At 48.1% G+C, this 15218-nt stretch overlaps 1 protein-coding gene and 1 pseudogene across 4 annotated transcripts in view; one reads left to right on the top strand and one right to left on the bottom strand.

Annotated features, from left to right (window-relative positions):
- The window catches only part of itpr3 (inositol 1,4,5-trisphosphate receptor, type 3), a 340721-nt gene that overhangs the window by 300625 nt on the left and 24878 nt on the right, over positions 1-15218 (bottom strand). For all 4 annotated transcript variants that reach the window (XM_088289554.1, XM_088289555.1, XM_088289556.1 and 1 more), the window contains exons 4-5: positions 8005-8091; positions 462-620 (exon numbers count right to left, since the gene is read on the bottom strand). In XM_088289554.1, coding sequence (XP_088145680.1) covers positions 462-620; positions 8005-8091 — 246 coding nt within the window. The remainder of the gene's footprint in view (positions 1-461; positions 621-8004; positions 8092-15218) is intronic.
- The window catches only part of LOC148340961 (uncharacterized), a 99705-nt pseudogene continuing 86414 nt past the window's right edge, over positions 1928-15218 (top strand).

The raw sequence follows: 15218 nt of genomic DNA, 5'->3' as shown, positions 1-15218 counted from the left end.
CAATATCTGCTCTATTGATGTTTCGTCGTGAAACACTGAGAAAAAAGATTGTGTCTTAGAGGAGCGGTGTGTGCCACGTTCCATGTTCTATCTAGCAATCTGGATAGAATTAGAATATAGGAATATAGGAGTTGGAGATGCTGGCAGAATCATAGTCAGATGTTTATGAGCATTTTTTTTTTTAGTACTACAAATGCATGATGTCATCAACTTGCATTATGGCGATTGGTCAGTAGTACCAAATTCATGTCTACCAAAAATACCCTACATACCAAGCACCCCTTCAAGAATGTGTGGATTTCATCATGTTAGTTTTTGAAATTTCACAACACAACCAGGGTCCCACAAGAAATATCTCAACCAAGCACTAACTATTGTTTCGATGAGGGATGTAATACTTATTTTAGTCAATAAAACACTTTATACACATACCACTATAAAGTTAATGATTTAGTGCTTACATTGTCTCCATTGGCACGCAGCTTCCAGAAAGGTTGTATGAAGAGCCAGGACCCTTCATTGCCGGTCCCGTCCAGTGTGACGCGCATTGCATTCTTCTCCAGAAGCGCTGGCAAACGCTTGTTCACGGTCAGGTACTTGTTGCTCTTCATGTGCAGCAGCTAGAGGAAAGAAAAAAATGAACTTACACAAATGTTAATTAAGTTATCCTTCCCTCTTGTTTTAACAATGCCTGTCAAAGAAAGCTTCTGCAGCCTTTTTCCAGTGGTGGAGCATGACTTTTTGGTGGGATATTCAGCCATCAGAACCTGAATTACCTCGTTGGGTGAAGTGTAGAATGAATTGGGTTGCTAAAAAGAGCATAATTAATTAAAAGTTAATTGGATTGATTGTGTTTAAAAGTGTCTCAAGTTCAGTACTTGCGCTAATCTCGATCGCCTCTAGGGGCACCATGCCTGTTTTTTTTTATTATTAGGATAACAGGTGAAAAATTTAGCCATAAGGGGGCACAAGCCAGTGTCTTCTTATGCCGGTCAGGAAGGGCATCCGACGTAAAACTTTGGCCAAATCAAACATGCGAATCAAATATATGACTTGCATACCGGATCGGTCGAGGCCCGGGTTAACGACCGCCACCGATGCTTCTGACCTACAGGGCGCTGGTGGAAATTGGACTACTGTTGGTCGAAGAAGGAGAGGAGGAAGAAGTGTTCGAAGGAAAAACGAGAAGAGGAACACAAAGAGTCTAGCACTGTGAGTAGGGGCTTTGAATGTGGGAATTATGATGGGGAAAGGTAGAGAGCTGGTTGACATGATGCAGAGGAGGAAAGTGGACTTACTATGTATTCAGGAGACCAGGTGGAAAGGGAGCAAAGCTTGAAGTTTAGGAGCAGGGTTCAAGTTGTTCTATCACGGTATAGATAGGAAGAGAAATGGAGTCGGAGTTATTGTGAAAGTGGAGTTTGTTCGGAACGTCCTGGAAGTAAAAAGAGTGTCAGATAGAACGATGAGCCTGAAGCTAGGAATCGAAGGTGTGATGATCAATGTTGTCAGAGGGTATGCGCCACAGGTAGGTTGCGAGCTGGAGGAGAAGGAGAACCTTTGATTGGACCTTGATGAAATGAACGAGAGCATCCCTAGAAACGAGAGAGATGTCATTGGTGCAGACTTCAATGGACATGTTGGTGCGGGAAACAGGGGTGATGAGGAGGTGATGGGCAGGTTTGGTATCCAAGAGAGGAACGCAGAAGGACAGATGGTGGTTGACTTTGCAAAAAGGATGGAAATGGCGGTTGTGAATACTTTCTTCCAAAAGAGGCAGTAACATAGGGTGACCTACAAGAGTGGAGGTAAGAGTACACAGGACGACTACATCTTGTGTAGACGGTGTAATCTGAAGGAGATTAGCGACTGCAAAGTAGTGGTAGGTGAGTGTGTAGCCAGACAGCATAGGATGGTAGTGTGTAGGATGACTCTGGTGGTGAAAACAACAAAGAGGGCAAAGGCAAAGCAGAGGACAAAATGGTGGAAGTAGAAAGGGGAAGAGTGTTGTATGACCTTCAGGAAGGCGTTGAGACAGGCTCTTGATGGTCAGGAGGAGCTCCCAAATGACTGGACAACTACAGCAAATGTGATCAGGAAGACAGGTAGGAAAGTCCTTGGTGTGTCATCTGGAAGGAAAGGAGATACGGTGACTTGGTGTTGGAACGAGGAGATGCAGAAATGGATCCAGAGAAAAAGGTTAGCTAAGAAGAAGTGGGACATTGAGAGGACTGAAGAAAGTAAACAGGAATACAGGGACATACAACGGAAGGTGAAAGTGGAAGTGGCAAAGGCCAAACAAGGGGCTTACAATGACTTGTGTGCGAGGTTGGACAGTAAGGAGGGAGAGACCGATCGATATAGGTTGGCAAGGCCGAGAGACAGAGATGGCAAGGACGTGCAGCAGGTTAGGGTCATAAAGGAATGGGATGGACGTGTGTTGACAGATGCCAGTAATGTGATTGGGAGATGGAAAGAGTACTTTGAAGAGTTGATGAATGAGGAAAATGACAGAGAACAAAGAGAAGAAGAGGTGACTGCTGTGGAACAGTAAGTAGCAAAGATCAGTAAGGATGAAGTGAGAAGAGCATTGAAGAGGATGAAGAAAGGCACTCGGCCCTGATGATATACCCGTGGCGGTATGGAAGTGTCTTGGAGAGATAGAATTTCTGACTGGGTTGTTCAACCGGATGTTAGAAAGTGAGAAGATGCCCGAGGAATGGAGGAGAAGTGTGCTGGTGCCCATTTTTAAGAACAAGGGAGATGTGCAGAGCTGTGGCAACTACAGAGGAAAAAAGCTGATGAGCCACACAATGAAGCTGTGGAAAAAAGTGGTGGAATCTAGACTGAGGGCAGAGGTGAACATCTGTGAGCAGCAATATGGCTGTATGCCAAAAAAAGAGTACAACAGATGCAATATTTGCTTTGAGGATGCTGATAGAGAAGTACGGAGAAGGTCAAAAGGAGCTGCGTTCTGTCTTTGTAGATCTGGAGAAGGCTTATGACAGAGTGCCCAGAGAGGAACTGTGGTTCTGTTTGAGGAAGTCTGGAGTAGCAGAGAAGTATGTTCAAGTGGTGCAGGACATGTATGAGGACTGTAAGACAGTGATGAGGTGTGCTGTAGGCGTGACAGACGAGTTCAAGGTGAAGGTGGGACTACATCAGGGATCAGCTTTGAATCCCTTCTTGTTCGCTATGTTAATGGTCAGGATGACAGATGAGGTTAGACAGGAATCTCCATGGACCATGATGTTTGCAGATGACATTGTGATATGTAGTGAGAGCAGGGAACGGGTGGAGGAGAAGCTGGAGGCATGGAGGTTTGCCCTGGAAAGGAGGGGAATGACAATTAGCCGTAGCAAGACGGAGTATCTGTGTGTAAATTAGAGGGACCCAAGAGGAAGAGTGAGCTTACAGGGAGAAGAGACCAAGAAGGTGGAGGAGTTTAAGTGTCTTGGGTCTACAGTCCAGAGCAATGGAGAGTGTGGAAAAGAAGTGAAAAAGCGTGTGCAAGCTGGCTGGAACAGGTGGAGAAAAGTATCAGGTGTGATGTGCGATAGAAGAGTTTCAGCTAAAATGGAAGGAAAGACTCACACAACTGTGGTGAGACCAGCGAGGTTGTCTGGTCTCGAGACAGTGCCACTGAAGAAAAGACAGAAGACCGAGCTGGACGTGGCAGAGATGAAGATGCTGAGGTTCTCTTTGGGAGTGACCAAAATGCACAAAACAATTGCAGACAAAACTTTTAAGGCCACAATATTGCCTTTAATTTAAGATGCACCATAATTTATTAACATCTCAGAAATGCTGGTACAAGCTGCAAAGTTTCATCAATGTTGAATGTTATATCATCTCATTAATTTTTACATACATAAAGAATCAATCTGTCAACTAATAATGGTCGTATAAGCAGCTGGTGCGACATGCCCAATTTACATATCCAATTAGTCGACTAATAGCGACTGCAGTTGGTGATTAGTTGACGACCAAAAAATCATTTGTGGCAGCCCTAATGGCAACTAGTTAAGGTAGTACCCTGCCTACTGTCAGTACAGTCAGTTGGGATAGACTCCAGCACACCAGAGACCAGCGGCTTAGATAATCGATGGATGAATGATAAAAGTCGACATATTTTAGAAATGTTTCTTACGTGTGTACAACCAACATCAGCCGTTTTAGAGTTTATTGTAACACTTAACAAAAATAATTTTGCAGGCTGGAATAAAGGGGGTGGAGATTATATATGAGGCGCCGATAGAGACGTTATTCAGGAATAGCTCTCACACTTACTGCTGAAATGCGCTCATAGACGCTAGTGAAAATCTTGTCGCTCATACACACTAGTGAAATTCGCTCATACCCACAACTGAAATGCACTCATACACATAGGTGAAAATGCTCTCAAACACACTTGTGAAAATGTTGTCAATCATACACACTAGTGAAATGCACTCATATACATAGGTGAAATGCTCTCATTCATAAGTGAAAATGTTGTCGCTCATACACACGAGTGAAATGCACTCATACACACCAGAGAAAGGCGCTCATACACACGAGTGAAATGCGCTCATAGGCGCTAGTGAAATGCGCTCTTACACACTCGTGAAATGCACTCATACACAGGTGAAATGCGCTCATACTAACACCCACGCTGTTGAAAATGCTGTCATAAACACTCGCTTACAAATCTGACAATTAAAAAAAATAATTTATTGAACATTAAATGGATGGGCGCCACAGTGATGGACTGGTTAGCACGTCTGCCTCACAGTGCAGAGGTCCAGGATTCCAATCCGAGCTCTGGCCTTCCTGTGTGGAGTTTGCATGTTCTCCCATGCCTGCATGGGTTCTCTCCGGGTCCTCTGGTTTTCCCCACATTCCAAAAACACGCATTCCAGGTTAATTGAACACTCTAAATAGGCCCTATAGGTGTAGTTGTGAGTGAGAATGTCTGTTTCTGTGTGCATTGAACAATTGGCTGGCAACCAGTTCAAGGTGTACCCTACCCACTGCTTGGAGACTGCTGGGAAATACGTATACAAGATATACAATATACAAGAGAAAAGCTAATCACATTTAACACTTAGATACAAATGAAATTACCACTTGGGGAGATACAAGTTAAAGTTATGCATGTTCAATAAACACTTTATTTATACAAAAAATATGGGATTCAATACAAGCAGATGTAGTTCAATTGCTCTTTCTATATGGATCTATGATCGGAAAAATACAGTTCTTAAAATTGTTAGTATTGCAAACAAAGAATGGCCTGCTTCCCACAAATGTGCATATCCAGCGTACACGGAATAACACACAGAACTCAAGATAAGACCACGGAACTAAGTGAAGTGGGCTGTGACCATAAATGAATACATCAAAGGATGCAAGTGTTTAACTCACAATATGTAATCAATATAACATAACACAATTTGAACAGTCAAAGAAAATAAAATGTTCCCTTAAAAAAATAAAACAAGTCGTGAACTCTTCAACAACGTTTTAATGCTTCCCTAAGACATGACCGTTTTTTGTTGTTTTTTTTCCAAACTGTTTTTTTTCCCATCTCATTTCATTAGGTAAAGCTATATTTGTCTGCAAAAAAAATGTTGTTGTAGAACCATTTTAGATGATAATGTAGGCTTAGGAGTGGTTCATGTCCTCTGATCTTAGAAAGCCCCTAAACTCGGACGTTACAATAATACAATATTACACAATTTTGCGTTGCAATTGCATTTAATTAAATATTGACAATTATCTTTTCAAACACTGTGTATGATTCATCTTTTCATTTCTTATTCAACAAACAAAACAGTGGTGATCAAAATGGTGCAAATTAAATTACATCTTGTATGCATCAAACTGCAATAGTAATTTACATTCAAATTTACATTTACAGGTGAAATGAGTACTGGTAACCACAATTCCACTGTACTTCAGTCAGAATACGGCAAATATCATAAAAAAAAATGTAAAAAACAAACGAGAATTATTTCTCCATATAAATGTCTGAATAAATACTCTATAATGGCAATATTAGCATAGTTTATAGCATCGCTTTGCTCGTCTGCATCAAGTGAGTTACGATACAGATCAAAATACGGCTCTCACCGTCTCACGGTCACTTCTGGTCACCCCATCAGCCTACCCCGTTGCTACTACATTGGAGATTCAATGTTTTTTTTATTTGCCTCTTCAAAAACATGTCTGATTCTCTACTCTTCTCTGGCTTCCATTTTCGCCTGTCAATCAAATAACGATGCAGGCAGGACTTCCGGTTCGAAATCAACCTCAGAAGTTGCTCTATTTTGAATTGACTTCCATTGTAATTACTACTGTCGTATGAGCAATTTGCAAACTAAAGCATTAAAAGATAATAAATTAAAAAAAGTATGGGCATCCTCAAATGTCACTTGACTCCCGGCGACAACACGACTTCTGTCTGTCTGGCTGTCCAGATTGTCTTAACCGACACACAAATGCAACTTCCAAATTAAAAGCAAACATATTAACTAAATGAGCAAAATCGTTATTTTAAGACAATGATCAACAAGAAAATGGATTATTATAATGTGCATATTCTATGCAGTAAGTCACGAAGTTACGTCATTGGTTGAGTTCAACCACTTCATGACTTTTGGGCAGAGGACGTTTTTTACTAAGGAAAGGAATTCCGATGACGTCATATATAAATACCTCTCACACACCATAGTGAAATATGTGCACACAGTCAAGTGAAACACACTCACACAACATGTTGAAACGCGCGAATGCAATCCACTGGAATCTTTTGACACACTTACATGAAAAAAGCTCTCATACACACAACTGAAAATGGTCTATAACTGTATCTAATCATTGTCGGATTTGTAACCGAGCTTGTCATAGTGATTAGGTTTTCAACAGTGTGGGTGTTTGTATGAGCGCATTTCAACCATGTGTATGAGCACGTTTCACTAGTGTGTGTGAGCGCATTTCAGTAGTGTGTATGAGCGCATTTCGCTAGTGTGTATGAGCGCATTTCACCTATGAGTGTGAGAATGTTTCACCTATGTGTATGAGCGCACTTTACCTATGTGTATGAGCGCATTTCACCTACATGCATGAGTGCATTTCACTAGTGTGTATGAGCGACAACATTTTCACCTATGTGAATGACAGCATTTCACCTACGTGTATGAGAGCATTTCAGTCGTGTGTATGAGCGCATTTCACTAGTGTGTATGAGCGACATAATTTAAACAAGTGTGTATGAGCGACATTTTCACCTAGTGTGTATGAGAATGTTTCACCTATGTGTATGAGTGCATTTCAGTTGTGTGTATGAGCGAATTTAACTAGTGAGTATGAGCGACAACATTTTCACCAGAGTGTATGAGAACATTTTACCTACGTGTATGAGCGCATTTCACTAGTGTGTTTGAGAATGTTTCAACTTTGTGTATGAGAGCATTTCACCTATGCGTATGAGTGCATTTCAGTTGCGTGTATGAGCGCATTTCACTAGCGTGTATGAGCGCAGACATTTTCACTGGTGTGTATGAGCACATTTCAGTAGGAAGTGTGAGAACTATTCCTGACTTATGTCCGTAACGGCCCTCTCATGACCATCCACACGTGTGCGCACACACACGCATGCACACCCCGACACGCACACACACGCACGTGCGCACGCGTACGGACACACACGCGGATACACCCCCGCACACAGATGCACAAACACACACGCGCACGCATACACAGGCCCTTTCCACGGGAATCTTCAGCTTAATCATCTCACTGAGCACCCACCACACCCAGTGTGCGAATGTGTTCGTGCATTGAAACAAAGTCAATATTAAAAGAAAAATATGTGTATTTAGTACATGACCACACATACGCCCTGCTGCAGAGGGATGTGTGTCGCCATTGGGGAGGAGGAGAGTCAGTGTGTGCAAATAATTAATTGTTTCACCATTTACACAACCAAGACTTGAATGAAAGGTGGCAAAAAAAGAGTACCTGGATGACGTTTCCATACTTGACAACATCTCCATGAACCTTCTTGTTTTCTGTCTCATTTTGTTTCTGCTCCAAGTTTGATGCATGCTGTACCACACACAAACACACACATATTTCAGGGTCCGTCATTAATTCATTTACTGCCATTGACGGCTAAAGACGTCAAAGATCCATTTTATTAACTTGGCTGGTCGTGAATGAATTAATGGTGGCCTGATGGCCAGGGGTCATCATGTGACTGTGTCGAGCTAAGTGAATTACCCTGATCCTGGCCCGACCAGGCCCCCACTACAAATGTGATAAAAGAGATTAAATCAACATATTATAGCTTTTTTAAAATATGTCATATTAAATATTCAATATTTTGAGTTTTACCCACATGAATTTAACACACAGTCTTTGCTATTTTGACCCCAGCTGTGCACATTTAATCGGACCCATTGCTCTTTATCTCCTCAGGAGAGTAGAGTATGGATATTTCTTTGTTAGGACTGCCGTGATCGCCCTAACTAGAGTGCGTTATGGCTGTTCGGTTCGCAGTATTTGCTTCTCTATTTTAGGTATGCTTCCATATAGATTTATATATATATATATATATATATATATATATATATATATATATATATATGTTAGTGCTGTGAAGCAATTAAAATATTTAATCATCGCATTTTTCATAGTTAACTCGCAGTTAATCGCACATTTTATTTAAAAAAATTCCTTTATTGATTGTAAAAAATCTCTCCCGTTTGTTCCAATATTTTATTGAATTGTAATACCTTTAATATATGAGAATTCATGCAAATACTTTTTTTTTTATTTGAAAAAAAAAAACATTGGATTCGACTCACACAAAGTCACACAAAACAGAATCTCAACAGCCTTTCGAGGGGATCAATTTGGAGTAATACAAGAATTATAAAATGCCGACAAAGTGCAAATGAAATGGGTCAAAATGATGGGCTGTCACACCGAGGTAGTTGTGGTTACTGAGAGAAGTCCAGTAATCACCAGTGAGCGCGACTGCTACCGCCTTCTGCGCTTCCTGCAAGTCTTGAATGCGGCTTGCAATGGTGTATCTTAGGGGTGGGTGATATGACCTCAAATCAATACCGCGATAAATTGAGCAATTTTACCTCGATAACGATAAATTCCCCGCGTGGACCAAAATCAAAATAAATGCAGGAAATGCATATAAACTGCTTTTTTTTATTATTGACCAACTGGTCCAAATTACTTTCAATGAAAAATAAAAGTACAAAAATCATTTGTATAAACATTCCAAATAGCTTGCTTTGCATGACTTGAACAATGTCACAAAGAACAGGAGAAAAGGGGTACCTCTCGCAAAATCTTTTTCTGCAAATAGATTGCGCCATGATGCTGTAATGCCATGTGCAAAGGTCTAGATTTGTGTAAAGGTCTCTTGTAAACAATATAAAAAAAATGCCATGTGCAAAGGAGTGTCGCCTGAAAACAAAATGCTAAATAAAATGAAAAAAATGTCAATAAAATGCCAATGCCAATTAAACAAGTGTGCAGCTTCAGGAAAATGTACCCTTGGGGTACTCTGGTGCGCAGCCGCCACTTGTCTATGTGTTAGGTTGAATATATATTTTATCCCATATTTTACTCTATTAGTATTGCAAAAGAATTGTTCCACAGTGTGACCTATGTTTGACCATATGGATGAGAAGACTTTAAGAGAAATGGATGCCTGAAGACTGGATTCAATAGCTGCAACATCAAAGGAGGTGTGCCCGAGACACACCTCTGAAACAAAAGGACTGTGACTTTAGTGCGACGGCCATTGACGTCTGTTTTTCCTCTCGTGTCTGATATGTTTACATGTTCCCGCTGGTGCTCCCCCCTTCATTCTTTAGTGCAAATACATTGTATTGTTAGGGACTTCCCTAATAAAATAGAGGGCTCGGCGGAGTGTGCTCCAGAACGAAGTTGGAGATGTAATTGAGCACACCTCCGTTCGTTCTCCTCGCGAATAAAAGATCAACTCTTGTCTTTCTTTCATTCATCTTGCCTATGTTCAGTGAATGCTTAGGTGATTGAACCTGACACTATGTAATACACAGTCGGGCTCAAAAAGGGATCCATGTTGCAACTCGACCACAAGTCGAATGTGGACGCAAAATACTTGACATGTCTAAGCTCCCGTCCCGATGTTGTCCATATTGTGAAGTACAGTTTGCAACAAATATTTTCGTACCACTTGACGGCTACTTTAAATCCCTTGCGCTCCACTGTAGCTAGCGGAGCTCTATCTTTAGCTATGTGCTCGGCTATCGCGTCCACCTCTTAGGCGTTCTCTCGGATGGTGTCGCCTCCGTGATGGGCTGTTGTCACTTGTCGAACCTTGCTTCTCACTTTGAACTTTTAGCGCAAGCTCCAAGTCAACAACATGGTTGTGTTGTGGGTGGTGAAAAAAAAAGGTTGGACGCTCTGTTTTGGGTGTTTACGACGCACTTTGTAATTCGTGTTCTTTTGCTCAAACATCGTCTGTCTAATTTCTTTTTTGGACAAGCGCAACATGAACAACTTCAACTAACGTTACTTCGTCTTCCGCCGTGTCAGCCGCTTCTGGATTTGAATCGCCTGCTACAACCGCGTCGTCTGTTTTCTTTCTTGTTCAGCTGGGTGGAGTCACGTGACTACACGCGCTGAAGGCGTCTTAAAGGGGCATGAACATAGCCGCAGACAGAAAATACTATACTTTATTTTTAAACACCGAATTTACCGACGTGAAAAATTTATGTCGGTCATTGTAATAAATTTCGGTAACGGTAAATTTTAAGTTTATCGCTCAGCCATCTCGAGGACAATTCGTAAGTGCAGTCGTTGGACGCAATGCAAAGTATTTCAGCCAGACATTCGTCCTCCACGCACTGGCCACCCATTTAGCTATGGCTTCGGCAAGTCGCTGTTTAGTTGATCCATCCATCGGTTTCTGTCGCAAATTATCCATGGATGCCTGGGTTTGGCAAGGGGCTGGAGAATTGGCATCAGCAGTGTGACACCATTTGGTAACTTTTTAAAAAAAACAAAACTTGCCGTTCAGAATTGCCATGATGCTTTTAGTCATATAAACGGCGAAAACTCCGCACAGCAAGCCCCCCATGCAGGCGTGTCCTAAATTTTGAGTGCTGTTTTTTTCCAGTCTCGCAAGATCTGGTAAGGTGTTTGTCAGGATCCGTGTCGGTCATGTCAGTGTTTTTGTTATTTTCTTCACCTTCTCGCCATGTGCTCCTTTGTTTATTTGGTCAGCTGAGTGGGGCGTTCCCTTCAGCACTCGTTCCCCACCAGCCACGCACCTGTTGCCCGTTAGCCTCACACACCTGATTCCCATCTGCTCCCCTAATGACTGGACTATTTTAACACCTCACTCCGACAACCCATTGTCGGTGTATTGCCCTTCATTCCCAACATCGCTGCTCCGTTTGGACTGTCACGACCGCTCCCTGATCTCGTTCACGCTCATGTTCTCGCTCTCGCTCTCGCTCCCGCTCTTGCTCCCGCTCTTGTCCCTAGTTTTTGTCACTGTCTTTTGTTCTGTTTAGTCACGTTTAGTTCGACTTTGTTATTTTGCACCCTGCCACGTTTGTTTGTCCTAGTACCTTGTTTGCCTTTTGGTTTTGTTTTGTTAAATAAATTCCCTTTAACTTACCCTTTTCCCTGCTTCCTCGCATTTGGGGTCCACTCCCTCCTCGCCGACCGGCGAACCTGACAGAATGCACCGACCAGAAAAGGACCCAGCGAGGGGCTCCATGACGCCGCCGCTCGGACAACCGCCCTCATCAGCCTGCCGACCAGCCCCGTGCCTCGATCGTTTCTTCCCCTTCGTGTCACGGTGAGGAAGACGACTACCCCCCTGTCATACCCCCTCACCTGATAATTGATCCCGATTATGATGGCGATTTGAGCACCAAGCCTTTTCACCCCCTCACGTTTCAACTAAGTCCGGTTACGAGTATGATTTTGAGCACTTTGCCCCTCACGTCCTAGTCGACCCGGATCACGATTCTGATTTTGAATATATTTACGCCCTTTTAGACGCTCAGTGCAACGCAAAGTTATATTTGAGCCGTCACCTTCCTCCCCCCGAACCATTTCCGTCACCCTCCTCGTTTGAGTGTGTTGAGACCACCTCCCACTCTACCTCGCGCGCTTCCCGTCCCAAGTCACGTAAATCCCGGTCCCGTCGCTCACCTCGTCCACCGTCAGTATCCGTACCTGACCAAGTTTCCCCGGCATGTCTTAGCTCACGATCACCAGCACCTGTAGTCTCTGTCCCTCGTGTCTCCCGGTCCCCTGACTCCCTATGACGGCAGGCTGATAGGGATCAGGGCCCCCGTCCCGGCTCCCCGTCAGCTGCCGAGCCCCGTCCCGGCTTCCCGCCAGCTGCGGAGCCCCGTCCCGGCTCCTCACCAGCGCCTGAGCCCCATGCAGGCTCCCCGCCAGCTGCTGAGCCCCGTGCAGGCTCCCCGCCAGCTGCAGAGCCCCGTGCAGGCTCCCCGCCAGCTGCAGAGCCCCGTGCAGGCTCCCCGCCAGCTGCTGAGCCCGTGCAGGCTCCCCGCCAGCTGCTGAGCCCCGTGCAGGCCCCCCGCCAGCTGCTGAGCCCCGTTCCGGCTCCCCCGCCAGCTGCTGAGCCCCGTTCCGGCTCCCCCGCCAGCTGCTGAGCCCCGTTCCTGCTCCCAGTCAGCGGCTGAGCCCCGTTTTGCCTCCACGCCCGCCGCAGCAACCCACGCCGCCTCCGCGTCAGCTGCACAGACCATACCGCCTCCACAACAGCTGCAGCAACCCAAGCCGGCTCCACGTCAGCAGCAGCCTCCAGTTCCGGCTCCACGTCAGCTGCAGCCTCCAGTGCCGGCCCCTTGACGGCTGCAGTCTCCAGTGCCGGTCCCTCGTCGGCTGCAGTCTCCAGTGCCGCCCCCTCATCGGCGGCAGCCTCTAGGGCCGGCCCCTCGTCAGCTGCAGCCTCCAGTGCCGGCTTCTCGCCAGCTGCAGCCTCCCGTCCCGGCTCCCCGCCAGCTGCTGAGCCCCGTGCAGGCTCCCCGCCAGCTGCAGAGCCCCGTGCAGGCTCCCCGCCAGCTGCTGAGCCCCGTGCAGGCCCCCCGCCAGCTGCTGAGCCCCGTGCAGGCCCCCCGCCAGCTGCTGAGCCCCGTTCCGGCTCCCCCGCCAGCTGCTGAGCCCCGTTCCGGCTCCCCCGCCAGCTGCTGAGCCCCGTTCCGGCTCCCCCGCCAGCTGCTGAGCCCCGTTCCGGCTCCCCCGCCAGCTGCTGAGCCCCGTTCCGGCTCCCCCGCCAGCTGCTGAGCCCCGTTCCGGCTCCCCCGCCAGCTGCTGAGCCCCGTTCCGGCTCCCCGTCAGCGGCTGAGCCCCGTTTTGCCTCCACGCCCGCCGCAGCAACCCACGCCGCCTCCGCGTCAGCTGCACAGACCATACCGCCTCCACAACAGCTGCAGCAACCCACGCCGGCTCCACGTCAGCAGCAGCCTCCAGTTCCGGCTCCACGTCAGCTGCAGCCTCCAGTGCCGGCCCCTCGACGGCTGCAGTCTCCAGTGCCGGCCCCTCGACGGCTGCAGTCTCCAGTGCCGGCCCCTCGACGGCTGCAGTCTCCAGTGCCGGTCCCTCGTCGGCTGCAGCCTCCAGTGCCGGCCCCTTGTCGGCTGCAGTCTCCAGTGCCGGTCCCTTGTCGGCTGCAGTCTCCAGTGCCGCCCCCTCGTCGGCGGCAGCCTCTAGGGCCGGCCCCGCATCAGCTGCAGCCTCCAGTGCCGGCTTCTCGCCAGCTGCAGCCTCCCGTCCCAGCTTCTCGCCAGCTGCAGCCTCCCGTCCCGGCTCCTCGCCAGCTGCAGAGCCAAGTTCACGTCCCAGCGGAGAACCCCTTACGTCCGTTCCAAGTTCTCGTTCGGGCGGAGCACGTGGTGCGTCCGTCCCAAGTGCACAATCAGGCGGAGCACGTCCTGCGTCCGTCCCCAGTTCACGTTCAGGCGGAGCACGTCTTGCGTCCGTCCCAAGTTCTCGTTCAGGCGGAGCCCGTCCGGCATCCGTCCCAAGTTCTCGTTCAGGCGGAGCACATCCTGCGTCCGTCCCAAGTTCACGTTCAGGCGGAGCACGCTTTGCGTCCGTCCCCAGTTCCCGCACCTGCGGAGCCTGTATGGCGTCCGCCCCAAGCCCTAGTTCAAGCGGAGCACGCCTTGCTTCCGCCCCAAGATCACGTTTCGGCAGAGCACGGCCCGCAGCCGTCACTCCAGGTTCCTGCCTCGGCGGTGGACGGCGGCCCAGCCGCCTGCCGTATCTGCCTCAGCAGCGCCCGACAAAGCGCCGCCGCTCCCGGTTCCGGTGCCCGCGACGCACGACGACCCACTATCGCGCCCTGCTCTTGCCTCGGCGGCATCCGACGACCCGTCGCCACTGCTCGTCTTGGTCCCGGCAGCGCCCGACGACCCACGGCCGCTCCTGGTTCCTGCTTCCGCGGCGCTCGACTATCTGCCGTTACTCCAAGTTCCGGTCTCGGCGGTGCCTGATGATCCGTCGCCGCTCCACGTTCCTGTCTCGGCGGTGTCCGACAACCAGCCGCCGCTCCACGTTCCTGTCTCGGCGGGGTTCGACGACCAGCCGCCGCTCCACGTTCCTGTCTCGGCGGGGTTCAACGACCAGCCGCCGCTCCGCGTTCCTGTCTCGGCGGGGCTCAACGACCAGCCGCCGCTCCGCGTTCCTGTCTCGGCGGGACTCGACGACCAGCCGCCGCTCCGCGTTCCTGTCTCGGCGGGGCTCGACGACCGGCCGCCGCTCCGCGTTTCTGTCTCGGCGGGGCTCGACGACCAGCCGCCGCTCCGCGTCTCTGTCTCGGCGGGGTTCGACGACCGGCCGCCGCTCCGCGTCCCTGTCTCGGCGGGGTTCGACGACCGGCCGCCGCTCCACGTTCCTGTCTCGGCGGGGCTCGACGACTGGCCGCCGCTCCACTTTCCTGTCTCGGCGGGGCTCGACGACCGGCCGCCGCTCCACGTTCCTGTCTCGGCGGGGTTCGACGACCAGCCGCCGCTCCACGTCCCTGTCTCGGCGACACTCGACGAGCAGCCGCCACTCCACGTTCCTGTGTCGGCGACACTCGACGACTCGTCGCCGCTCCACGTTACGGTCTCGGCTGCATCTGGTTCGTCACCGCTCCAAGTTCCTGCCTCGACGGCGGTCGACGACCCACCGCC

The sequence above is a fragment of the Idiotropiscis lumnitzeri genome, chromosome 3 (assembly GCF_059441095.1).
Source record: "Idiotropiscis lumnitzeri isolate Australia: NSW breed Sydney's pygmy pipehorse chromosome 3, RoL_Ilum_1.0, whole genome shotgun sequence".
Lineage (NCBI taxonomy): Eukaryota > Metazoa > Chordata > Actinopteri > Syngnathiformes > Syngnathidae > Idiotropiscis > Idiotropiscis lumnitzeri.
Note: the sequence above shows the minus strand (reverse complement) of the source record. Positions and strands in the feature narration are given on the sequence as shown.